Source organism: Rhamphochromis longiceps, linkage group LG3, assembly GCF_057381845.1.
Source record: "Rhamphochromis longiceps isolate RC_006_pf linkage group LG3, R_longiceps_female_GT1.1, whole genome shotgun sequence".
Classification (NCBI taxonomy): domain Eukaryota; kingdom Metazoa; phylum Chordata; class Actinopteri; order Cichliformes; family Cichlidae; genus Rhamphochromis; species Rhamphochromis longiceps.
In genome coordinates, this window is record NC_140559.1 from 2,103,085 (window position 1) to 2,130,961 (window position 27,877).

The following is a 27,877-nucleotide window of genomic DNA, read 5'->3' on the forward strand; positions in this document are numbered from 1 at the left end:
CAGCGGCTGCCACTGTGCGAAACTCCACTAAATACTCCGCAACACTACACCGGCCCTGGCAGAGCGCCACTAGCTTTTGAGCAGCATCATCCTCGGAAACTGGCGGGGAGAAAGTTGCTTTGAATTCTTCGAGGAAGTCATCGAAGTCGCAACTCTGTATCGAGTTAAAAGATACATAGGCTTCAGCCCACGCCAACGCCCTTCCACCCAGCAGTCCCACAAAGTGGGAAATCTTGGCCGCGTCAGTGGGGAAGGCGAGTGGCGAGCGACTGAAGAAAAGGGTACACTGAAAAAGGAAACCCCACACTGGTCCAATTCGCCGTGGAAACACAACGTCACACAACGGTATGCCGGGGTCGGGCTGTTTAGCGTGCATTTCTCCCCGTTTCCCGCTAAGCTCTTGATACTGATCCTGAAGTAAGAGAAGCAACTGATCGTGTTGGCCGAGCATGGCACCCTGCTTATTAATAGCTGAACGTATTGGGTCTGCTGGATCCATTCTGGCCAGTCCGTACTGTCATGCGCCGCGCCGCGCGTGCACAAAAGGATCCAGTCGCAGACTCAGCGCTAACAGAAAAAGACACTTTATTATAATAACGAAAGGCGACCCGGGAAAACTAGGGAGCAAAACGAGGAACTAAAAACCCGGGGAAACAATGACACGAGGAAGCCGGGATCGGGACCGTGGGAGGCTGCAATAGAAAGGGGAGAGGATTAGTAGGGAGCCGGGAAGCGGGGAAAACACATCAGGACTGAGTCAGAGTAGGGGGGCTTACGATAGAGCAGGACAGTGGGAGCTCGGGAGGGAAGTGTGGCAGTCCGTGAGCAGGAAGTCCGTGGGAATAGCGAATGGGCCAGATGATGCACCGAGTGATCCAGTTGAGCCGGAGGACAGGCAGGTGGCAGACGCCGGATGCTGGGTCGAAACCTGGACACAAGTAGGCGGATTAAACACAGTTCCAACCAGAAGTGAACGCACGCTTTCGGGGAAGTCTAGTTACCACTGTGAGGTGAGTAACGGACTGGCGTGGAGCATCCGTCAGCGCCGGGTTAAGTAGCTCTTCATGTAATCACCGCGATGGAGAGCAGATGTGTCGGTGATGGCCCAGCCCGGGGGTGTGGCTACCCGAGCATCACGCATTTCGCAGGCACAGGACCACGGACCATGACACATGTACATTCATACATTTTGTTGGAGGCACCTTTTCTGGGACACAACAATGAAAAACAGCGGGAACACTCGATGTGGTCACCTGAACATTTAGCACACCTGAACAGAGGGTTACCTGAGGCATTTTGTGTGCAGATGTTTTGTGCTTGGGAGACATTGTTAGGAAAGTGCAACACCTTCTGGGGCTGACAACCTGAACAGAACTTAAGCGGCACCTCTTGTGCGGCAACAGAGGGGTAAAAACAGCGTCTCCCTGCTGCTAGACCCCCTCTCCACTCTAAGCCACAGCTAGGAGGGCTGAAGCTTCTTCCTCCTGGACGTCAGGTCCCGCCGGGGGCCCGAGGGTGGGCCTTTGCTCCAGGCTGACTGGCGTGGAGCTCGGGCCGGAGGATGTGCTCTCGCTGGTGGCACACCCACTTCAGCAGTGGGCGCTGGTCTCTTGCCAGTCATTAGAGGAGTGGCGGGCCTGTGAGAGCTGGCTGCGGGCTTGGGCTGACGTCTGGGGATGATGTCGCGCAGAGCTTCCATCTGCTGAAGCCCGTCAGCGCTCCTGCATGGTTCCGGCTCGTCATCGGCTAACCCGTCAACATATTCCATGTGGTCAGCCCAGCTAATTGCAGGGACATCGACCGGAAAATCCTCGTCTTTGGACTCAGAGAAAGCTGGGGCTCCAGACTCGGAAAGGTGAGGGTCTTGCCTTGCGACAGCCGAGCGTCCCAGCACTTTTTCCACAAATGTCACCCGTCTTTCCAGGGTCGAGCGCCGGAACTGGCGACAAAACGCACAGGCTTCGGGCTCCGTCAACGCTCTCCGAGCATTGACGATCCCCAGGCAGACAGGGCAGGCATTGTGCTAGTTGCTGTCGTGCAAAGAGAAAGGGCATCCCTGAGGACAGGGGCGATCAGAAGATTTCTGCTTTGCTCGCTTCGGTTTGAAGTCCATAACAAAACACAAAGCAAAACACTGCACGGGAAAAACTTGAAATAAGCGCTCCACGGGCAGCCTACACACCAACTGCGCGGTGGAGGCTAACACCAACAGGGGCAGTTAAGCAAAGTTCAAGTCTGCAGACAACGGAGCTAACTAGCAGCAGTTAGCTAGCCCAACTCAGCAGAGGTGTTCTCGGCGAGTTGAAGAGCGTAAGAACTGAGGGATGACTGTGATGACAGTGGCTATATGTGTCATCACACGTCATCTGCCTTAAAGGCGTGAATAAAGGTTTCTTCAGCCAGGACACGTGAAGGAGCGTGATATCCCATATATATTAGAGATGGCACGATACCACTTTTTATGTCCGATACCGATATCATAAATTTGGATATCTGCTTCCAATACCGATATGAATCCGATGTAGTGTTTTTTAATCAACAAAACTGTTTTTTTAAATATCTTGCTGCATTTTGTATAAGTTGTATAAGTTTAAAACAACAACACTACACTAAAGCTATTCTGTTATACCTGTATGCAAAAAAAAATATTTCATAGTTCAGCAATACTGATCAATCTAATAAACTTAAACCATCCTCCCTATTCTGGTATTTTAAAGAGTACTTAACGTAAATATTAAGCAACCTAACTAATAGGGTTCCAACTCCCAGCAACAACAAAAATAAATAAATAAAAAATAGGGAACCACCCCTCACGCTCCACCTCATGATGCTTAATCGACCTAATCAACCTTAAATTGATGCAGTCTGGAAAAAAAATGCACAGAAATCAATTATTTTACAAGAAATATTAAATAGATTCAACATCTTTCTTCAACAAAATTGCAGACTGCACAGATGGTACCTTCCCAAAGGAAAAAGTACTATAGCTTACTAGGGTATATATATTAGACTTAATAGTTACTATATACAGTAATTGACTTCTATTCATTTTACATCAAATTAAAACTTTGGGTGTCAGATAATTATTTATTAAAAGCTCGACATTTTAAACGAGAATAAGAAATAAAAGTATGTCTTTGTGCCCCCTTTTCCCTGTTAATATCTATCGGCCCCCATGGCTAAACTTTGCTAGATCCGCCCCTGCACAGTTACCAGCGTCAGCTATGTAGAAAAAGATCCTGGTGTAGAAAGTAATATTAAATACATTCTAACAACAGCTTATCAAGCTTAAACGTGCTGCTGTTTTTTATCCACTGGTTTCCTCTTTCTGGTGCAAAGTGGACCAAAAACCAACAAGAGAGACGGACAGCCGATCAGCTGATCATTAAGCAGTTTCATGATTGAAGTAGCAGCAAGAAGAGGTAGTGCTTGTTAAGCTTAACGCAGGAATGCTTTACAAACATTCAGAGATGGACTTACACACTTGCTTTACTTCTCTCAGGGATGATTTTGTCGGAGATGAAATGGCGGTTTGCTAACGAAGCTCCAAAACTATCCAGACCACCGACAGGCCACAGCCGCTCTATCACGTGATGCATACTGCTCCGACCTGCTAACATTCTGAGGCGAGTTACGGCGTGTTGCAAGTTTTGTGAGGTGCTTTCATGATATTTAATGGATCGGATTACATTTTTTATTTTTCTCTGATATCCGATCCAGTAATTTAGGTCAGTATCGGACCGATATCGATACGTAATATCGGATCGGTCCATCTCTAATATTTATGTGTTATACCGAGTGAATCGACTGAAAGGTAACTGTCTGAACAAAGCTTTGTTATGTTACTTTTGCACTATGATGCACATGTTGTTATTACATGACTTAATAGAGCTCCAGATATTCCAAATATTCCTTCATCACATCTTCTTTAATGTTAATATTTCATGTTTAATAGTAACAAACAACATTTCTGACTAAAATAATCAATGAATGAATGAAAGTGTGTTTCAGAGAATAAAGAGGAGGACTTAAAATCAAAGGATAAATTCCATCTAGAAGTGTTGTTTGTATCAGACAGAATTTGATGTTGGTGTTGGTCTGATGGAAAAGTAGCTGCTGTTACATTAACTCGGGCATGGGGAAACTCCAGGCCTTGAGGGCCGGTGTCCTGTAGGTTTTAGATGTGTCCTTGATCCAATACAGCTGATTTACATGGCTAAATTACCTCCTCACCATGTCTTGAAGTTCTCCAGAGTAAATCCAACTGTGTTTGTGTGACTGCATTACACTCCCACTGCTGTGGAACCTGAACAATAACCAGAACAAAGTCTGAAATAAAAACTGCCAAGCAGCTGCACCACTGAGTCACAGTTTATTTTCTACGCTTAAGAAAAGGTTTCGTTTCTGATCTGCAACAAACGTCTGCACTCTGCTGTCACACTCACGCTGAATGATGTTCCGGCCTCTATGTCACTGAAATGCTACAAACCAGGAAACAGGATGTTGTTCTTCTTCAGTGCAGAGAGACGCACAGACGATCAGACTGAACTCAGACCAAACTAGCAGCTTCCTCTGAGTGAGTCCAGCTACAGGAGAGAAAAGTGGAAAACTCCAACACTGCTGCTTCAAGCTGCTGACGCTCCACACACTGAATGTGAGTTTGAGCAAAAACACGACTCAAAGTAAGTTTCAGTGAAGGTGGTAGAGGAGGGAGGGGAGCCAGGACTGACTGTACTTCCTGTCTGCTGCTTTCAGCTTCACTCACAGACTCAATGGCTTCCAGATCAGAGGAGGATCTCTGCTGTCCGGTCTGTCAGGAGGTCTTCAGAGATCCTGTTCTTCTGTCATGTAGCCACAGCTTCTGTAAAGTCTGTCTGAAGAGACAGTGGAAAGAGACACCAACACGCGAGTGTCCAGTTTGTAAGAGAAGATCTTCACGGTCAAAACCACCTTCAAACCTGGCTTTAAAGAACCTGTGTGAGTCGTTCTTACAGGAGAGAGATCAGAGAGCTTCAGAGGCTCTCTGCAGTCTGCACTCTGAGAAACTCAGACTCTTCTGTCTGGACCATCAGCAGCCAGTGTGTGTCATCTGCAGAGACTCAGAAAAACACACCAATCACAGATTCAGACCCATCGATGAAGCTGCACAACAACACAAGAAGGAACTTCAGGAAACTCTGGAGCCCTTAAAGAAGAAGTTAAAGGTTTGTGAAGAAGTTCAAGTGAAGTTTGATCAAACAGCAGAACACATTAAGGTCCAGGCCCGACACACAGAGAGGCAGATTAAGGAGCAGTTTAAGAAGCTTCACCAGTTTCTAGCAGAGGAAGAGGAGGCCAGGCTGGCTGCACTGAGGGAGGAAGAGGAGCAGAAGAGTGGGATGATGAAGGAGAAGATGGAGGCTCTGAGCAGAGAGATAGCAGCTCTTTCAGACACAGTCAGAGCCACAGAGGAGGAGCTGAGAGCTGAAGACATCTCATTCCTGCACAACTACAAGGCTGCAGTGGAAAGAGTCCAGCGCTGCCCCCTGCTGGATGATCCACAGCTGCCCTCAGGAGCTCTGATAGACCAGGCCAAACACCTGGGCAACCTGACCTTCAACATCTGGAACAACATGAAGGACATGGTCTCCTACACTCCTCTCATTCTGGACCCAAACACTGCTCATCCAAAACTCATCCTGTCTGAAGATCTGACCAGTGTGAGACGAGGAGATGAACAGCAGCTTCCTGATAATCCAGAGAGGTTTGATTATTCCTGCTGTGTCCTGGGCTCTGAGGGCTTTAACTCAGGGACTCACAGCTGGGATGTCGAGGTTGGAGACAGTACATGGTGGGCTCTGGGGGTGCTAGCAGAGTCTGTGCAGAGGAAGGGATACATTGAGTCTGGATTATGGAGATTATGGTTTTCTACAGGTAAATACTCAGCACGCTCACTATCATGTGAAACTGCTCTCTCAGTAGAGAAGAAGCTCCAGAGGATCAGAGTGAATCTGGACTGGAACAGAGGAAAGCTGTCGTTCTCTGATCCTGATACTAACACACACATACACACCTTCACACACACTTTCACTCACAGGATGTTTCCAATCATTAACACTGGTGATAAAGTGAAGGTGTTGCCGTTGAAGGTGTCAGTGTCAGTGCAGCAGATGAGTTGAGGATGATGATGTTTCTAATGTTGTTTCCTGTCAGTGAGTTGAAGCTGTTAAACTGCAGCTGTCCTCCTGCTGCCTCGTTGTTCCAAAGCTCTTTGTTTCTCTTTTAGTTCTCACTGTTTCTTTCTGTTTCTGCTGTCCACCTTTTCACATGGAAAATCATTTCACTGTTTCTCACTGAATGACTCCCCAAACTAGATTTGAAATTCTATCAAGTTTCTAATCATTACCAGTGTTGGGAAGGTTACTTTTAAAATGTATTCCATTATAGAATACAGAATGCATGCCCCAAAATGTATCCGGTTGTTCAGTCTGACGTCACTAGCCGTGTCTGGGCCTAAACTCCGCTGCAGGTCCATATATCAAACGATCACTATGGCATTACTGAGAGTTGAAAAACTGTCTAAAGTCTTTCATCTTTAATAAAATGATCAGCGTTCTGCTCTACCAGGTGTAACAATTGAGTTTAACATCCAGGCATCCATGAAAACGGAATTTATGACATTTAACGGAGTTAGAAGTTAGCAGGGAGTTAGCTCGCTAGCTTCTATCTAAATACAATATAGCATGTCCTGACTGCGGGGTTTTGGAAACAAATTAAAACGTACAGCTCTGTTATCACTTCCAGCATAAATGAAGACAGAAAATTAAACAGCAGTGACGTTTTTAGAGTTACTGAAGTTGGGCTAGCTGGTATATAATGATGTGCTACATGACCGCTAGCGACACATCTATGTTAGCATAATATAAACAAGCTAACTTTTTTTCCACTCGATAAAAGTTAACGTGAGTGTTCTCGGTGGTCAGGAACAAATGTAATCGCTGTAAAAGGACCAAACTTCAGCCAGGAGAACAACTGAGATAATCCATCCACAATACGAGGTTAGTCATTCATATACTGCTGCATGGGCTGGGCTGTAGTTACATCCTAAGGTTTTAAAAACTGAGCTTAAATAAATGATTAGCGGTAATAAAAGCCGAGGGAGGTCAACAGTGATCACTGACTGTTTTAGGAGGTTTTTGAGATCAAATAGAAGAAAATACATAACATTAAACATGTTAACAACACAAAAGCCATATTAAATGCAGACTACTTTAGACCCGGAAGTAGGATTCATCGCGTCATCACTGAACAACCGGATTCTGTAACGTATTCCGTTATGTTACTCAATGACAGTAACGTATTCTGAATACTTTGGATTACTTAATATATTATCATGCTTTTTACAACAACGTGAATGTACTATTGCTGTGTGATTTATTACTATTACTGAAGGTCCGCGACTCTGAACTGTAGTAAAGGGACCTCTGACTAATACGGCGGGGTCCCTGTCGGCTCGTAGCCGAAAAATAGCTTTACTTTGTTGTGTGGGTCAACTTTTCTTGCGAGAGACAGAGAGAGGCGTTGAAAGGCTGCTCCAACGGAACTTATTGTTTTCCGAGGAAAACACGAACACGGTGTACAGTCGAGTCTTAATAGCTTACTTACAACTGGGCTCGTCAGGCACTCTTCTTGGCTGAAGTGGTTATTATTATATTTACATGCTTCTAGCTCCCATTTTTCCTCGAGGACAACTCGTACCTTTCCACTCCCCTTTTTCTCCCTCCTCGAGCTCACAGACCCATAACGTGTATGGCAGTCCATTCTCCCTGCAGCACTGACTACACTGCCCATGATGCTACATTCTTTAGAGCTATACTTGTAGCATTCTGCCTGTTAGCTTAGCACAACAACAACAACAACGAAAAGGCGCTCTCTCACCCAGGAAACACACAGTCGCAGAGAGAGAGAGAGAGAGAGAGCGTCGTAACCATGGCAACCGTAACGCTGCCGCCTGGAACAACAGAACGTAGCTGTCAAACAAAACCCAAACAGTCCTGACCCGCGACAAAATGAAACAGGAAAGTACCGCAGTGTAATCCATTTATTTCAACAAAGTAACTGTATTCTGAATACCAGCTTTTTAAACGGTAACTGTAACGGAATACAGTTACTCATATTTTGTATTTTAAATACATAACGGCGGTACATGTATTCCGTTACTCCCCAACACTGATCATTACAAGTGATTCATGTTTCTATTTGATGTGTAAATGGAGATGATTTAGTTTGCTGGGATATGGACTGACATGTGTTGAATGGGAGGAGCAGTTTGTTGTTGTCTTCTTGTCTGTTTATGACAACAATAAATATGTTGTTGAAACAATGATTCATGTTTAACTCCATATATGAAATGTTTCTGATCTTTGAATTCTGTTTGATTAAAGACTTTCTTCATGACACAAATGAGATTTCAGTGTATTAATAGAACTAAATAAGCTCAGAGTTGAAAGGCTGGAGTATTATGTACGTGCTTCACTGTCAGGATCTTCAGGGGGATTCAAAGGGAAACATCAAACTGCTGTAATGAGATAAACTAGTTGGGCTGAACACACTTATCTGTAGTTTGTCTCCATCCAGGATCATCAGAATATAATGAACATGTGTGAAGAGCCACAAAATGCTGCTGCCCTCTCAGCATGATGAGCTCCAGCCTTTGTTAGCAGGACAACAGGAAACATGAGACAACTTTCAGAGACAGTAACCAACTGTGGCCACAAGATGGCAGCAGCTGATCTGAGATCCTTTATTGGACAGAAGGACTCTGCTCTGTGACGTCATCAGAGAGACGGCCTTCACTCTGATAGATCTGACGTCATGTCTGCACTGCGATGATGAAAGCTGATAAACACATTGTTATTGATCCATGAAATCACCTCTGTCCTCTCAAGTGTAGCTGTTTACAGAGCTGAAGAAGTCCTTCATCATCAAAACAGACAAACATGTATTTCCTGTATTAAGTGACGTCATCCTCACTCTGACCTCTTACATACATTCTGTTCAGTTTTCCTGCTGTAAGAAATAAACTGTGTGAAAATAGAAATGCAGGGAAACATCCATTAATCACAGCTGAGCCGTTTGTTTCTGACTCACATTCAATGAGGCTTCAGGTGTAAATACCTCAGAAGTGTTTGTGAGTTCAGTAGAAGCAGACCCAGTCGACCATCATGGCCTCCACAGCACTACACAATGCAACAGAAAGGCCTTCATCATCTGCTGAACCACCTCTGAACCACGACGCTCTCCCTGCATCTAAAAGCTGTTAGTCAGGATGAGATGCTGCTGTGATCGCTCACAATTTACCTGTGAGACCTTTGTAAATATTGTCTTTGTTTCTGGAGGAAACACCTTTAGTCTGTTTGTATTTGGAGTGCAGATCTGGGCGTCCATCACTTTAACCTGCACACGTTTAGTTATTGAGTGTAGTTGATGTTTGGCAGCATTTTATAAGTGACAGTTCATGAACGGTGAAGGAACAGAGGACGCCTGACCATCCTACCTGTGTCAGTAAGAAGACTTTCATCACAACTTCACAACTTAACACAACTGAAACCTGAATTCAGTGTTGCATAGTTTACTAACAGTGTGCGCTGACACTGAAGTTAGCAGTTTGTTTCCTAAGAGCTGCTGGGACAAACCACAGTGACCGGCTACAGAGTTTAGTTAAGGTGGTTCTAACATGTGACCTGTTGAATTATTTACACGGATTTATTTTTCATTTAAAGCATCATTTGTGAAGTTTTTATGAAGTTTACTTCTTTTATGTTCTTTGTGTAACGTTTAATGTAATTTCCAACAAGCAGACCTGTGATCACTTTGACTCAGTATGATGGATTGTTTGGATTTGTCTTTGTTTCTCTGGCTTTTCTTGTGTGTCTTTGTATGTTGGATAGAGTCATGTGACCTGCCCATGGACGACACATGGAAATGAGCAGTTTAGCTCAAATCTGGCAGGTTTCCATCTTCTACTGTTTCATATTGATTTTATTGAAAGGAGCCATCCTGTAAATAAGTGAAAATAAAAACAACTGGCTAACTTTTAGTCTGATCCAGTTTTTTTCTTCTTGAGTGAGTGTTTACATCTCAAAACGCTCGCTCACAGCTTTTCATCATCCTGTTTCAATGAATAAAACAGGGGTGAGGTCACTTCCTTTGGGTGGAGTCAGCTGCTGGTCACCTTGAAACAAACACACAGCTGTTCCACTTGTCAGCTAATCAGCTTGTAGCATATGCACAGTTTACAGAACCCCTTTTCTGTCAATTTAATTAATTAACCTGCTAAGCAGATAGCATATGATATGAATACCACTGTACTTTCAAAATATAGAAAGTGATTTGTAGAGGGACAAGCAAAATTTACTCTTTTAAACTCTGCCAAATTAAAAAAAAAAAAGACTAGTTTGTTTGTTTTTTAAAGTACAAGCTTACTGGGCCCTGTTTCAGGAAGCCGGTTTAGTGCAAACTCTGAGTAAGTATACCCTGAGTTAACGAAAACTCTGGGTTTTCGGTTTCACAAAGCGAGTTTAGATTGATCCTGAGTGAGTTACTATGACGACACACTCCGTGAAGCTAACCTGCCCCCTAGCAGGTTTACTTCAACTAACCCTGACGTTCTTCGCCTCTGTGTCGGAAACCTGACTGTATAAGTGTCAGACATGGCGTGCCCCTTCCTTGAAGAGCCAGTAGATGTTGAAGCCCAAATTCTCCGCAGAGCTCTCCGCCGGGAGAGAGTGATTAGAGCGCGTTTGGACATTTTATCATTTCCTGATCATTTTCTGTGTGAACGTTACCGTTTTCCAGCACAATCTATAATTTATTTGAATAACATCCTCAGGCCTAATATTGCTCATGTGACACATCGCGGACATCCTCTCAGTTCTGTACATATTATTTGTATTGCACTTCGGTTTTTTGCAAACGGGAGCTTTCTGTATAATATTGGTGACGCTGAGCACGTTTCCAAGGCTACCGTCTGTCGGGCAGTCAGGAATGTTACAGTTGCACTGAAACGTCTCCTGTACTCGTCTGTGGTGTTCCCCGGTCATAGACCCACAAGATTTATCAAAGAGGGATTCCACAAAACTGCAGGTATCAGGATGACCAAAACTTAATTTATGATGTGGTGATATTTGAACTACTACTTAAATTTTACATTTATTTTCACGGTTCCCAGGCGTGATTGGCTGTACAGATGGCACTCACATTCCAATCATTGCTCCTTCAGTAAATGAAGGAGACTATGTGAACAGGAAGTCTTTCCACAGCATTAATGTACAGGTACATAGTTCCCTGTAGCATGTCAAACTAACAAATTATTTCATTATAGTAATGGATGCTAATTTGTGTTCTCTGCACTGTGAAGATCATATGTGATGCTGCCAACATTATCACAAATGTGGAAGCCAAGTGGCCAGGCTCTGTTCATGACTCACGAATTTTTCGTGAATGTACACTGAGCACAAAACTTGGACATGGTGAGTTGAAAATACTTTAAAATATATAAAGACCAATTGCTACAGGGACATTTGAACTGAAGTGTATCCTTCTGTCTTAGGAGAGTTCACTGGCTACTTGCTTGGTGATAGGGGGTATCCATGTTTACCCTATTTGCTTACCCCTGACCCTGAACCGGGCCCACAGCAGCGATATACAGAAGTCTGGTGAGGAACTTTGTCGCATGGAGTCACACAAACCACCTGCAACTCAACACCTCAAAGACTAAGGAACTGGTTGTGGACTTCGGGAGGTCCAGAGAAGGTCCACTGCCGGTTCAGATAGAGGGGGAGGAGGTGGAGGTGGTCAACAAGTACAAGTACCTCGGGCTGTGGGTGGACAATAAACTGGACTGGTCATGCAACACAGAGCACCTGTATAAAAAAGCCCAAAGCCGACTGTACTTCCTCAGGAGGCTGAGGTCTTTTAACATCTGCAGGAAGCTCCTGAGGATGTTTTACCAGTCGGTGGTTGCTGGAGTACTTTTCTATGCTGTGGTGTGCTGGGGGAGCAGCACAGCAAAGAAGGACTCATCCAGGCTGGAGAAACTGATCAGGAAGGCTGGCTCTGTGGTCGGCATGAAGCTGGACACTCTGGTGACAGTGGCAGAGAAAAGGACATTAAAGAAACTGATGGACATTATGGACAATGCCAGGCATCCTCTGCACACGGCCATAAACAACCAGAAGAGTCTGTTCAGTGACAGGTTGCTTCTCCCCAAGACAAGAACTAACAGACTTAAAAACTCCTTTGTCCCACACGCCATCAGACTGTTTAACTCCTCTCTGGAGGGGAGAGGGAGGGGAGACAGGAAACAGGAGGACAAAGGAGGGAACAACTAAGCTGTAGTGCCTCTTCATCTCACTGTGCAATACCTTGTGCAATACTTTTGTAAATAGTCAACAGTGCAATAGACCTCAATACTTGAAATGTGCAATTCACTTGTATTTTTATTTTTTATTCCTATTTATTCTATTTATCCCCTACGTATAGTTTATTTATATTTGTCTCTGTATTTATATATGTGTGTGTGTGTGTGTGTGTGTGTGTGTGTGTGTGTGTGTGTGTATATATATATATATATATATATATATATAACACTGTCCACTGCTGATGGACAGTGTTGGGAAGGTTACTTTTAAAATGTATTCCACTACAGATTACAGAATAAATGCCCCAAAATGTATTTTGTAGCGTATTTCGTTACGTATTTCGTTACGTTACTCAATGAAAGTAACGTATTATGAGTACTTTGGATCACTTAATATATTATCATGCTGTTTACAACTACATGAATGTACTATTGCTGTGTTATTTATTGCTATTACTGAAGGTTACTCGTCATACCAATACCAACTAGATTTTTAAATGTTAATATAAATGAGTAACAGTAGGTGGACATTAGGTAAGGGTGCACTTATTGCAGCGATCTCGTATAGAAAACTATTCAGCGCGTATATAAAGACTAGTAAAGGGACCTCTGGCTAATACATCAGGTTCGTGTCGGGCTCGTAGCCGAAAACTAGCTTTACTTTGTTGTCTGGGTCAACTTTGCTAGCGAGAGACAGAGAGAGGCGTTGAATGGCTGCTTCAACGGAGCTTATAGTTTCAGAGGAAAACACGAACACGGTGTACAGTCGAGTCTTAATAGCTTACTTACAACCAGTGTTGGGTAAGTTAATTAAAAATAGTAACTTAGTTACATTACTAGTTACTTCTCTCAAAAGTAACTCAGTTACTTCAAGTTACTCGTTACTTTCAAAGTAACTAGTTACTAGGGAAAGTAACTTTGGTTTTACTCAGAATTCTCTTGTTAATGTGTTGCTTCCATAACTTTGCCAGTCTTCTAGCTTGCTTACTTGCCACAAGTGCACTGTGCCACCTACCAATAGAAAGGAAAAGATAATGTGCATATTTCCACGAGAGAAATCCCACGCCTGGACCGTCATTGACTGCTGCCATGATTCTAGCCTACGTCACAGTGTCATGTGCGCCTTTTACATCCAACACAAAAACTGCAGTCGTGGTGCTTTGATTGTACTCAGAACTCGGAAATTCTGCCTTCTGAATAGGAAGATGTAGGTAACACCAGACTGCAGATGAGCTGCATACAGGGCTGGACTGGGACAGAAAATTGGCCCGGACATTTTGACTAGAGGCCCACCATTATAGGAAAAAACAATGAATGAAAATAAACACTGTTGTGACAGTGATGTACACTGTTTTGATGGTATATATGCATCAATCTATCAATCGTTTGTTGCAAGATTCAGATAATTATTTTTTAAAAGCGAGACATTTTAAATGAGAATAAGATATATAAGTATTTCTTTGTGCCCCCCTTTCCCTGTTAATGCCCTACCTGCCCCCCTGGCAACACTTTGCTAGACCCGCCCCTGCACAGTTACCAGCTGTCAGCTACTTAAAAAAGGATCCTGGTGTTATTTGTCTCTCAGAAACAGTTCATAACTTCCCTTCAACTCATTCATGTCACCTAAAAGGTAAACCTGTTTCTCCATCACCTGTTCAGCTCTGATGATCCAGTAAGGACATCTCCTGGTTTCATCTTCATGTTTCCCTCTCACCAGATATACAAACCGATATCATGACCAGCAGGTTTACAGCTGTGGCTCCAGCAAACATCAGCTGACACTAGAAATTAATATTAAATAAATTCTAACAACAGCTGATCAAACGTGCTGCTGTTGTTTAGCGCGACATCCGCTGGTTTCCTCTTTCAGCGCAAAGTGGGCGATAAACAAACAAGAGAGCCGATCAGCTGATCACTGATCAGTTTCATGATTGAAGTAGAAACAGGAGAGGGAAGGGGAGAATGAAAGAAGAGGCAGCTGTGCAGCAAAGACACAGAATAACTCCAGCTTTGTGTCTTTTTCATTGTAGCTGAATTACGGGACAAACTGTTCCTTTTCACCTCAATAAGAAACGCGTAATATTTTCTCTGAATACCAGACGGGACGGTTGGCAACTCTAATAACTTATGAACAAAATAAAGTTCAACATCATTAACTTCATAGCACCACCCAGCTGTATAGAAACTCCGTCATGCTAGCTAGGACGCAGTACGGAAAAAGTCAGCATAACGAAAATAAACTCCACCTAAACTTGGTTTATATCTGACCCAGAGAGACTGCAGGTCATAACTTCTTACCTGAAGTTCAGTTCACACTTGGACCGGCGGCCGCCTCGGGTCTCTTTTCCTTCTGCTTCCCTTTTCCTTCATCCACCTGCCGGCCTCCACCACTTGCTAATGTTACTGAATCTGTGGAAGCTCCGCGATAGCCACCACACGAAGTAACGAGTAACGACCCTATCTAAATCCCAGTAACGACTAACGCGTTCCTGATTTTGGCATAATAACTAGTTACCGTGCTCGTTACCACAATAATAACGTAGTTACTGTAACGCGTTACTTAATAACGCGTTAGTCCCAACACTGCTTACAACTGGGCTCGTCAGGCACTCTTCTTGGCTGCAGTGGTTATTATTATATTTACATGCTTCCAGCTCGTTTCTGCTCGATGACAGCTCCTACTTTTCCTTTTTCTCCCTCCCTCGCTCACAGACATATAACGGGTAGGCAGTCCATTCTCCCTGCAGCACGGACTATACTGCCCATGAGGCTACATTCTTTAGGGCGATGCCTGTAACACTCTGCCTTTTGCCTTCATATTAAATCATTTAAAAAAACTATTTCTTCACGTCATTATGAGACGAGAGAGACACAGACATTAGAGCCTCTTAATGTGTGTTTTGTTTGGGTTTCCAACGGTGTGTAATTACCAAAAATAGTAACTGTATTCTGAATACCACCTTTTTAAACGGTAACTGTAAAGAAGTACAGTTACTCATATTTTGTATTTTAAATACGTAACGGCGGTAAATGTATTCCATTACTTCCCAACACTGGCTGCAGCTGATGAAAACAGTGCATTGTGTTTGATGGAGGACTGAAGTGTGTGTCCAGCTGAGCTCTCTGTGTGCTCATATATACAGATGCTGATAAACACATGTTTGTATTTGGACCCTGTTACTGATCAGGACCTGCTGTGTGTTTCCTGTCCACAGGTCTACAAAGAGTCGCACTTCCTGCTGTGGTTCAGATGTTCAGCGTGTTGCTTTGTTTCTCACATGTTGGCTCCACGGTCTCTGCTGCTGTGGGCTGATGTCATGCAGCAATACAGCTGCTCAACATCTGGCCTTGTTTTCATCAGCAGATATTTGGCTTTTAGATCAAATGATATTTGCATCCAACCTTCAAACACGTGTGGAGAATTCATTATTTCTTTGAAAGATTTTTTAGTAAATAACAGAAAAACGAAAGTAAGAGAAAATTTAATTCTATAAAACAGTGAAAATTCCACAAACATGTAACTCACCACTGTGTGAACATCACAGGGGAGAAATCGTTTCTCTGACTCAGAGATGAGTGTCAGTAACACAAAAGTAACACTCAGTGTCATGCACTGACTTTTACACAACCAGATCAGATGAACCAACTCACACTAAAACATGCATTTTGCTGCACTCTTTACACTTATTTCTTTTCTTTCTGCTCGTTTATATGATTTGTAAAAGAACAACAAAAAATATTTTATATCAGCAGCAATTTTCCTCAAACTGCTGCATCACAGCTTTCATGCTCTGACCTGCATGTGAAATGAGATAAAAGCTCTTTATTAGTAACTTTTACAACTTCTGGCAGGTTAATGTCTGAACTTTGGAGTGAAACACACCCTTAGTTACAGGAAATAAGTAAGTAAGTAAGTAAGTAGTAAGTAAAATTTATTTATATAGCGCTTTTCACAGATAAAAATCACAAAGTGCTTTACAACACAGAAAATGGGAATATAAAACAATATAACAGTAAATAAAACAATGTAAAACAATAAAACTATAAAAACAGCATAAGAAGAAATTAATCAAATGCTTTTCTAAATAAAAATGTCTTCAGCTGTTTCTTAAAACAATCAATGGAGTCCGTGCAGCGAAGAGACAGTGGGAGAGAATTCCACAACCGTGGTGCCACAGTCTGAAAGGCCCGATCACCACGAGTTTTAAAACAAGTGCGTGGTACCACCAGCAGTCTCTGATCTAATGACCTTAAAGCCCGAGAAGATGTATGTGATTTCAGCAGGTCAGATAAATATTGAGGAGCCTGACCGTGCAGGGCCCTAAAGGTTAGAACTAAAATTTTAAACGGAAACCTAAAATTTACAGGCAACCAGTGAAGGGAGGCCAAGACTGGAGTGATATGCGATCTTCTCTTGGTGCCTGTTAAGAGACGTGCTGCAGCATTCTGCACAGTCTGAAGACGATTTAAGGCTGATTTGTTAAAACAAGTAAAAAGGCCATTACAATAGTCTAAACGAGAAGAAATAAAAGCATGAATAATCATCTCAAGTTCAAGCTTTGATACCATTAGTCTGAGTTTAGAAATATTCCGTAAATGATAAAAACAGTTTCGGACCAGCTGCTTAGAATGCTGCTCGAGCGACATCGAGCTGTCAAATAAGACACCGAGATTTCTAAGGCTTGATTTTACGTAAGGGTCTAAGAAGCTGATATGCTGTCTAATTTCTGGGACCATATGGTCTGGAGCAATAATTAGAGTTTCTGTTTTATCAGAGTTTAGTTGGAGAAAATTGTCATATAACCATTTGTTGATTTCTGTCAGACAATTACTTAAATTAGACAATTTATAAAACTCAGACATTTTGAAGGAACAGTATAGTTGGATGTCGTCAGCATAGAGATGATAGGAGATATATTTATAGCGCTTAATAATTTGGCCTAGGGGAAATACATAAAGTAAAAAGAGAACTGGACCCAGGACAGATCCCTGAGGTACCCCACACGGCAAAACTGTTGATTCTGATGTGACATGATTCATGCAAACAGTAAAAGATCTCTCAGACAGATATGATATAAACCATTTTAAAACAACACCAGTAATCCCAAACAAGTTCTCGAGTCTGTTTATCATGATACTGTGATCTACAGTGTCAAAAGCAGAGCTGAGATCCAGCAGGACCAGCACTGTGTATTCTCCAGAGTCTGCTGCCATCAAGATATCACTAGATACTCTAAGTAAGGCCGTTTCAGTGGAATGCAATTTACGAAAACCAGACTGGAAAGTGTCCATAACAGCATTTTTATCCAGGAAATAGTTAAGTTGTTCTAGTACTACTTTTTCTAAAATTTTCGATATAAAAGGCAATTTGGATATTGGCCTATAACTGTTAGGAAGAGATGGATCCAGCTGGGGTTTCTTTAATATTGGCTCGACGATAGCTTGTTTAAAGAAGCTGGGGACTGAGCCAATATGAAGAGAAGTATTTATCATTTCCACAATACAGGGGCCAATGGAATCAAACACACTAGTGAAAAATGAAGATGGAAGGACATCAAGGGGGCTTGAAGTCTGTTTTATATGACAAAGCAGGCCTCTGATGTCTTGTAATGTAACAGGAGTAAAAGACGACCAAGTATCAGAGGAGAGCAAGTTAAAAGTTTGATATTGAGAAGATGATGGAGAGATATTAGACCTGGTTGCAATGACCTTATTTCTGAAATAGTTCATAAACTCATTGCAGTCGGACGTTGAGTGAACTGGTGCACAAGGAGCATCAGGAGAAACAATACTCTTAATTGTTTTAAACAAGAATTTAGGATCTTTCTTTTTTGAAGCTATGAGGTGTGAAAAATACTCTGTTCTGGCATTTTTCCACATGTCATTTAGCAAGAGGATAGATTCTTTAAGGTGTAACTTATAAACCTCAAGTTTGGAAGCCTTCCACAAACGTTCTAGCTTGCGACAATATCTTCTGAAATTACAAATGTTTTCATTTAACCAAGGATGAGATTTCAAACGTAGGACAGTACTTTTTTTCAGAGGTGCCACTATGTCTAAAATAGAAGTACACTGGTTATTAAAGGATGAGACAAGAGAGTCCAAATCATTGTAAGTCATTTCAGCGTCAAACATGGAACCTTTTGCCGGCGTTCAGGTTTATGATTCGCCTTTCAATCGTTATTTTGGGAGCCAGGGGATCCAAATAAAACGACAAGTTAAAATATATGCAGCTATGGTCACTCACATGGACATTTTCCACACGAATGTCATTTATATTTAAACCCAAGGAGAAAACAAGGTCCAATGTGTGACCCTTTACATGTGTAGGGCCAGAAACATGCTGCATAAAATTAAAAGACTCTGTGATAGTCATGAAGTCAGCAGCCATATTACAGGATGCATCATCAATATGAAAGTTAAAATCTCCCAACATTACCACCTTCTCTAATTTAATAATGGATGATAGGAGGTCGTTAAATTCAGTTAAAAAGACTCCGGCAGGGCCAGGAGGTCGGTAGATTAAAATACAATAAAAGGTGTGCAAAGAGCCGACCTTTATCATCTGAAGTTCAAATGAGGTAAAGGAATCCGAGTTCATCAGTCTGCATGTGAATCTGTCCTGGTGCACAACAGCGAGACCTCCGCCACGTCCCGAAAGACGTGGAGTTCCGATGACGGAGCAGCCAGTCGAACAAATTTCCTTCAGATGTATATAATCCATGTTTTGTTGCCACGTCTCAGTTAAACACAAGAAGTTGAGAGATTCCTTTATAAAAAGATCGTTTAAAATAAACGATTTGTTTGTGATTGAGCGAGTGTTGAGCAGGGCAAACCTGATTGAAGACTTTTGGTTGGTGCAGTCAACAGCTGACTGCAGTGGCACTCGAAATAAACACCTATGCGCACCTCTACACCTGTTACGCCGGGCGGGGACTTCAGGGCTAGCAGAAGCTAATATCCATAGTGGTACATCACCTCTGCCATCAAAACGGCGGTCGAAGGAGGGACGCCAAGTGAACATGGGGCCATCAGACCATAGACTCCGAGCTGGGAACTGCAGTGTAGCGTCGGCACCAGGTGACAATAGATGAATTGGTCGTAGGCACCGGGATTCTTCCCACATCCAAGAAGCTAATCTTCGGTACCTTCTCAGTCGCACCTGGACACCGGCCCTGGTTCCCCTACTTCTTCTTTTCTTCGTGTTAAATCCCACCGATATGTACGGTAACATGCAGTCAGGTGAGGAACACACAAAGGGTGGAGGGAAAAATTTCCTGTAACTGTCCCAGCTGTCACAGTAGCTCTCCATTGAATCTTTGATATACAACATCATGCCCCGATCATAAGTATTGGTGGCAGAGACAAAATCAAAACATAGGACGGTAAAAATAATATTGCAAGTGACAATAGCGGCCAGTATAAAACTATACCAGCGAGCTGTACAAGCGGCAAAGCCAAACACAGGCGCCATCTTGAAAAAAATACAAGTACACACCAGCGGTCGCTTCTGTTTCCAACCCCTTAGTTCCAACACCACTGTCTGTAACTAAGTGAATCCACCTTAACACCACCTGTGTTTGTGTGACTGCATTACACTCCCACTGCTGGGAACCTGAACAAGAACCAGAACAAAGTCTAAAATAGAAGCTGACAAACAGCTGCACCACCGAGTGACACTTTATTTTATAAACTTCACAACAGGTTTCATGTTGTGACCTGTGGAGGTGAAAAGACACAAAACCTGTTTTACAGCTTTTGAGCTGCAGGCAGGATTGAAACACACCTTAGTTAAAAGTCAAACAGCAACATTTTCTCCTCCCCTCACGTCACTCAAATGCGACAAATCAGGAAACAGGAACTTCCTGTCAGGAAGTTCTTTGTCCTCAGTAAAGAGAGACGCACAGACGATCAGACTGAGTTCAGACCAAACTAGCAGCTTCCTCTGAGTGAGTCCAGCTACAGGAGAGAAACATGGAAAACTCCAACACTGCTGCTTCAAGCTGCTGACGCTCCACACACTGAATGTGAGTTTGAGCAAAAACACGACTCAAAGTAAGTTTCAGTGAAGGTGGTAGAGGAGGGAGGGGAACCAGGACTGACTGTACTGCCTCTCTCCTGTTTTCAGCTTCACTCACAGACTCAATGGCTTCCAGATCAGAGGAGGATCTCTGCTGTCCGGTCTGTCAGGAGGTCTTCAGAGATCCTGTTCTTCTGTCATGTAGCCACAGCTTCTGTAAAGACTGTCTGAAGAGATGGTGGAGAGAGAGACCAATACACGAGTGTCCAGTTTGTAAGGAAATATCAGTGAATGATCCACCTTTAAACCGAGCTTTAAAGAACCTGTGTGAGTCGTTCTTACAGGAGAGAGATCAGAGAGCTTCAGAGGATCTCTGCAGTCTGCACTCTGAGAAACTCAAACTCTTCTGTCTGGACCATCAGCAGCCAGTGTGTCTCGTCTGCAGAGACTCAGAAAAACACACCAATCACAGCTTCAGACCCATCGATGAAGCTGCACAACAACACAAGAAGGAACTTCAGGAAACTCTGGAGCCCTTAAAGAAGAAGTTAAAGGTTTGCAAACGAGTTAAAGTGAAGTTTGATCAAACAGCAGAACACATTAAGGTCCAGGCCCGACACACAGAGAGGCAGATTAAGGAGCAGTTTAAGAAGCTTCACCAGTTTCTAGCAGAGGAAGAGGAGGCCAGGCTGGCTGCACTGAGGGAGGAAGAGGAGCAGAAGAGTGGGATGATGAAGGAGAAGATGGAGGCTCTGAGCAGAGAGATAGCAGCTCTTTCAGACACAGTCAGAGCCACAGAGGAGGAGCTGAGAGCTGAAGACGTCTCATTCCTGCACAACTACAAGGCTGCAGTGGAAAGAGTCCAGCGCTGCCCCCTGCTGGATGATCCACAGCTGCCCTCAGGAGCTCTGATAGACCAGGCCAAACACCTGGGCAACCTGACCTTCAACATCTGGAACAACATGAAGGACATGGTCTCCTACACTCCTCTCATTCTGGACCCAAACACTGCTCATCCAGAACTCATCCTGTCTGAAGATCTGACCAGTGTGAGAGAAGGAGGAGAGAGGCAGCAGCTTCCTGATAATCCAGAGAGGTTTGATAATTATATCTCTGTCCTGGGCTCTGAGGGCTTTAACTCAGGGACTCACAGCTGGGATGTTGAAGTTGGAGACAGTACAGTGTGGGAACTGGGGGTGTTGGCAGAGTCTGTGCAGAGGAAGGGAAGCATACTGTCTGGATTATGGACAATAGGGTGCAGTTTAGGTACGTACTACACACGCTCACCACCAGGTCCTCTCACTGATCTCTCAGTCCAGCAGAAGTTCCAGAGGATCAGAGTGAATCTGGACTGGAACAGAGGAAAGCTGTCGTTCTCTGAACCTGATACTAACACACACATACACACCTTCACACACACTTTCACTCACAGGATGTTTCCATACATTAGCACTGTTGATGATGGTAAAGCAAAGGTGTGTCCGTTGAAGGTGTCAGTGTCAGTGCAGCAGATGAGTTGAGGATGATGATGTTTCTAATGTTGTTTCCTGTCAGTGAGTTGAAGCTGTTAAACTGCAGCTGTCCTCCTGCTGCCTCGTTGTTCCAAAGCTCTTTGTTTCTCTTTTAGTTCTCACTGTTTCTTTCTGTTTCTGCTGTCCACCTTTTCACATGGAAAATCATTTCACTGTTTCTCACTGAATGACTCCCCAAACTAGATTTGAAATTCTATCAAGTTTCTAATCATTACAAGTGATTCATGTTTCTATTTGATGTGTAAATGGAGATGATTTAGTTTGCTGGGATATGGACTGACATGTGTTGAATGGGAGGAGCAGTTTGTTGTTGTCTTCTTGTCTGTTTATGACAACAATAAATATGTTGTTGAAACAATGATTCATGTTTAACTCCATATATGAAATGTTTCTGATCTTTGAATTCTGTTTGATTAAAGACTTTCTTCATGACACAAATGAGATTTCAGTGTATTAATAGAACTAAATAAGCTCAGAGTTGAAAGGCTGGAGTATTATGTACGTGCTTCACTGTCAGGATCTTCAGGGGGATTCAAAGGGAAACATCAAACTGCTGTAATGAGATAAACTAGTTGGGCTGAACACACTTATCTGTAGTTTGTCTCCATCCAGGATCATCAGAATATAATGAACATGTGTGAAGAGCCACAAAATGCTGCTGCCCTCTCAGCATGATGAGCTCCAGCCTTTGTTAGCAGGACAACAGGAAACATGAGACAACTTTCAGAGACAGTAACCAACTGTGGCCACAAGATGGCAGCAGCTGATCTGAGATCCTTTATTGGACAGAAGGACTCTGCTCTGTGACGTCATCAGAGAGACGGCCTTCACTCTGATAGATCTGACGTCATGTCTGCACTGCGATGATGAAAGCTGATAAACACATTGTTATTGATCCATGAAATCACCTCTGTCCTCTCAAGTGTAGCTGTTTACAGAGCTGAAGAAGTCCTTCATCATCAAAACAGACAAACATGTATTTCCTGTATTAAGTGACGTCATCCTCACTCTGACCTCTTACATACATTCTGTTCAGTTTTCCTGCTGCAGCAAAAAATGCTGCTGTTTGTCGATTCATTTCATTTATCTAAACTTTCAGCCACTAATTTTGCAGATTAAACAGTTTCATTTAGTATGAACAAATCCTAATTTATAACAATAATAATGACAATAATAATGATAGTTTTATAAAGCACTTTCAATGTAGCAGTAGTAGTAAGTAATAAGGTAATAACTTCTTAAAGATCTAATCAAGACATTATTAAATGAACAACAAGAAACTTGTTTAGAGTGTGAATGTTACACAGAAAGCATTTAAACAAAAAATAAAACTGAACAAGGTATGTTATATAAAGTGTTGTAAAGGCTGAGATAGAAAAGAACCAGCCCAGTTAAAACATTGATAAGTAACAACCTGAGTAGAAGGTGGAGAAGTAACAGCTGTGGTTTTCAAAAGATGATTATTTCCTGGTGTCACAGAAGAAAAAGGCTAAGCAGCTGAATCTTGGACCTTTAAATCTAATAGTGTCATAGTCCTGGCTGGCCTGGAGTGTTCTTCCTTCTTTCTGTCTCTCTCCACCTCTTCACTCTTTCTATCTTTTTACTCTCAGGTGAAGTTGTGAACCATCTTTCTCTTGTTGGTCACACATGGCTCTTACAAGCTAGGTCCCTAACTTTTGCTAGCTGTTGAAGTTGTGGTATATCAGTGGTTAGAAATGCTATTATTGCTTTAGGGTTAGTTTAACACAAAGTCAGGACTGACCCAGGACCATTGCTGTGAGTCACACTACGCAGGGTAAAGGCCCTTTCACAGCGGACGTAGCATGCACTGCGCTCACCACTAAGAGCTGAGGATCCAAATTTTGTAGTGCTGGCTACGCTCTATGCTCTGTCATTTCTTTGTGTGGCAGCTCTGTGTGTACTAGATATGCCTGAATCTTGTTTTTGGAGTTTTACATTTGGGATTGACATGAACCATCAGCTGAAAGGAAGAAAAAATTGGGTAACAAAAACCAAAACAAAAAAACAATTGGGTCGTACTGGCAAGTTGAAACTCACACACAGCCAGGCAATTTGATTGTGGAGTTTTACAGGTAGGGTTTTGCTTTGTATATTTAATCAGGCCTTAAGAAAACAAAATGTAACTTCTTTTTATCTATAGACGCACAAACATAAAACCTTCAGACATTTTGGTTTGCAAGGTTAAAAAAGTTCACAACAACGCATTTGATTTATAAGTACAAAATATTTTTTACCACAACAAAGCCTGTTATCTCCTGGAAAAATGACTCAACATTCTTCCTTGGATTTCTGTGCTTCTGTGGATGATCAGCTCCATTCTCTGCTGCCCTTACCTGCCCAAACCCCGTGAAAGTTGATTAAAACACTCAAAAACAGGTGATCATCACTTTTATATGTTTAAGTGCATAGTGTGGATGATATCATAAGGCCTTGAGGCAATCAGATGTAAAACACAGTATTTATGATTTTTAAGTTGTAATGATTTCACCCGAACGCGACGGAAAGGTTCGATTACATATTAGAATTCAAAGCAAATATGTGGTTCATTTTTTGTTACAGAAGCAGGAATTTTTTTGTCCTGCATGTGGAGAAATCTGCCGTTAAATCAGAACACATGAACACATCTGTACAGGACAGGCTGCATTCAAACACATATTACTGTGTATCATGTGTCACTGTGTATAGCGCTTTATGACTGACTGTCTATGAAAACACTTTGCATGTTCTCCCCGTCTCCTCTGGTACTCGGCTTCCTCCCACAGTCCAAAGACTTGCACTTAGTGGGGATACGTTAACTGATCAATCTACATTGCCCATAGGCGTGAATGCAGAAGTAAATGTGAGTACGCAATGTTGTCTGACGCTGTGTGTTAGTATTAACCCCGATTCTTTTGTCCCCATGATAGAACAGAGAAGACTGACTCAGTGTGTTAAAGCATTTCTATTTCTTTTTATTCAATCATCTTCTGGAAGAGAGACACCCCTGCACAGCCCAAACGCCAGTTGCAGGATCTCTAACATTACAAGCTCAACATGTGTCTTATATGGTGTTATTTCTGTACTTTACACGTCACAGTTTCGATACCAACATTGCTTATATGGCAAAGGTCCTCTTTTCTGTGTCTTATCTATTAATATGCCTGTGCACTAAAACTTCCTGTGCAGCTTGTAATAACTTGCAATAACTCTACAAAAAACATGCAGTTTCCTGTCAGCCTGTGACCTAGTCTCAAAGCTGGCCTTCTTTTATACATAAAACAATCGAATGAGCGTATACGCATTAAAAATATTTCTCTATTTATTAGCAACAGACTGGCGACCTGTCCAGGGTGTACCATGCCTCTCGCCCTATGACAGCTGGGATAGGCTCCAGCAACCTCCACTACCCTGAAGAGGATAAGAGGAAGCAAACAGATAGATGGAACATATTTATTTATCATTTTTTGTATTTTTTGTCTTTTAACTTCGACTTAGTCTCAGTATACAGGGAGTGCAGAATTATTAGGCAAGTTGTATTTTTGAGTAATAATTTTATTATTGAACAACAACCATGTTCTCAATGAACCCAAAAAACTCATTAATATCAAAGCTGAATGTTTGTGGAAGTAGTTTTTAGTTTGTTTTTAGTTTTAGCTATTTTAGGGGGATATCTGTGTGTGCAGGTGACTATTACTGTGCAGAATTATTAGGCAACTTAACAAAAAACAAATATATACCCATTTCAATTATTTATTTTTACCAGTGAAACCAATATAACATCTCCACATTCACAAATATACATTTCTGACATTCAAAAACAAATCAGCGACCAATATAGCCACCTTTCTTTGCAAGGACACTCAAAAGTCTGCCATCCATGGATTCTGTCAGTGTTTTGATCTGTGCACCATCAACATTGCGTGCAGCAGCAACCACAGCCTCCCAGACACTGTTCAGAGAGGTGTACTGTTTTCCCTCCTTGTAAATCTCACATTTGATGATGGACCACAGGTTCTCAATGGGGTTCAGATCAGGTGAACAAGGAGGCCATGTCATTAGTTTTTCTTCTTTTATACCCTTTCTTGCCAGCCACGCTGTGGAGTACTTGGATGCGTGTGATGGAGCATTGTCCTGCATGAAAATCATGTTTTTCTTGAAGGATGCAGACTTCTTCCTGTACCACTGCTTGAAGAAGGTGTCTTCCAGAAACTGGCAGTAGGACTGGGAGTTGAGCTTGACTCCATCCTCAACCCGAAAAGGCCCCACAAGCTCATCTTTGATGATACCAGCCCAAACCAGTACTCCACCTCCACCTTGCTGGCGTCTGAGTCGGACTGGAGCTCTCTGCCCTTTACCAATCCAGCCACGGGCCCATCCATCTGGCCCATCAAGACTCACTCTCATTTCATCAGTCCATAAAACCTTAGAAAAACCAGTCTTGAGATATTTCTTGGCCCAGTCTTGACGTTTCAGCTTGTGTGTCTTGTTCAGTGGTGGTCGTCTTTCAGCCTTTCTTACCTTGGCCATGTCTCTGAGTATTGCACACCTTGTGCTTTTGGGCACTCCAGTGATGTTGCAGCTCTGGAATATGGCCAAACTGGTGGCAAGTGGCATCTTGGCAGCTGCACGCTTGACTTTTCTCAGTTCATGGGCAGTTATTTTGCGCCTTGGTTTTTCCACACGCTTCTTGCGACCCTGTTGACTATTTTGAATGAAGCATTTGATTGTTCGATGATCACGCTTCAGAAGCTTTGCAATTTTGAGACTGCTGCATCCCTCTGCAGGATATCTCACTATTTTTGACTTTTCTGAGCCTGTCAAGTCCTTCTTTTGACCCATTTTGCCAAAGGAAAGGACGTCGCCTAATAATTATGCACACCTGATATAGGGTGTTGATGTCATTAGACCACACCCCTTCTCATTACAGAGATGCACAATAATATGCTTAATTGGTAGTAGGCTGTCGAGCCTATACAGCTTGGAGTAAGACAACATGCATGAAGAGGATGGTGTGGACAAAATACTCATTTGCCTAATAATTCTGCACTACCTGTATGAAAGGCAGAAGAGGAAGTAGTTCCTTTGAATGTAGACAATCCGAATGTTATAGTTTCTTTCCACTGTGTTCCTGTTAATGATAAACTACAAATTTACTCTAAATTACTAAAATATCGACATTTTAATGTGAGAATCGATTCTAGAACATAAATGATTGGTATCGGAGGAATCGATATTTCAGGATCGATCCGCACATCACTAGCAGCCAGTCACTTACTGACTAACATTGCAAAACAGAATTGTTAAAGTTTTAATTTTAAGTTCAATTCAGGTTAGATTTTGTTTTTGTGCACAACGCAGATTTTCTGTGCGCAGAGACCGTGCCAGCAGTGTGCAATTGCGCTCGCGCGCAGCTTAGAGGGATCATTGGTTGCGACCAACCCCAACGGACAGACAGCAGGAAAAAGCCCCAAGGGCTTTCCCAGGTCCCCCTTTAAAGGTACCAGTAATCCCACCTCTTGCTGCTGAGTAACTTTCCCAATATTCATCTGGGAACACAGTATATGACCCGAAACAAATAAACAACATTTTCAGGGATTTGTATAAAAGATTGTATTCACCACAAATAAACCCATCTAAAAAGGAAATTGATTAGTTTTTAGACAACATAACTCTTCCAAAATTATTAGACACTCAAGCAATGGCACTGGATTCGCCACTGACATCAGGTGAACTCCAGGAAGCCCTGATAAGTATGCCCAATAATAAGGCTTCAGGTCCAGACAGCTTTCCTGCAGAATTCTACAAAGAATTCTGGTCGATTCTAGCACCAGTTTTTTACAGAACGTTGTTGGAAATCAAAGAAAAGGGCAGACTTCCATCAAATATGAATTCTGCAAACATTAATCTCCTGCTAAAACCAGGCAA

General features: G+C 42.6%; 2 protein-coding genes across 3 annotated transcripts in view; both read left to right on the top strand.

Moving 5' to 3' along the window:
• The first annotated feature begins 4,729 nt into the window (after positions 1-4,729).
• On the top strand, positions 4,730-6,240 carry LOC146672508 (nuclear factor 7, ovary-like). Its single transcript, XM_085385799.1, has one exon. The coding sequence runs from the start codon at positions 4,773-4,775 to the stop codon at positions 6,156-6,158; it is 1,386 nt and encodes a 461-aa protein (XP_085241925.1). The 5' UTR covers positions 4,730-4,772; the 3' UTR covers positions 6,159-6,240.
• Positions 6,241-19,992: 13,752 nt separating this feature from the next.
• Positions 19,993-27,877, top strand: part of LOC146672509 (nuclear factor 7, brain-like) — a 190,792-nt gene continuing 182,907 nt past the window's right edge. Inside the window, exon 1 of one of the 2 annotated variants that reach the window (XM_085386304.1) lies at positions 19,993-21,516. In XM_085386304.1, coding sequence (XP_085242430.1) covers positions 20,546-21,516 — 971 coding nt within the window. In that variant the 5' untranslated portion in view covers positions 19,993-20,545. Of the gene's footprint in view, positions 22,961-27,877 lie in introns of those variants that run through there. The other variant, XM_085386297.1, reaches the window with a different exon arrangement.

Coding starts and splice junctions, on each gene's coding strand:
- LOC146672508 (XM_085385799.1), top strand. CDS start 4,773: ATGGCTTCCAGATCAGAGGAGGATCTCTGCTGTCCGGTCTGTCAGGAG.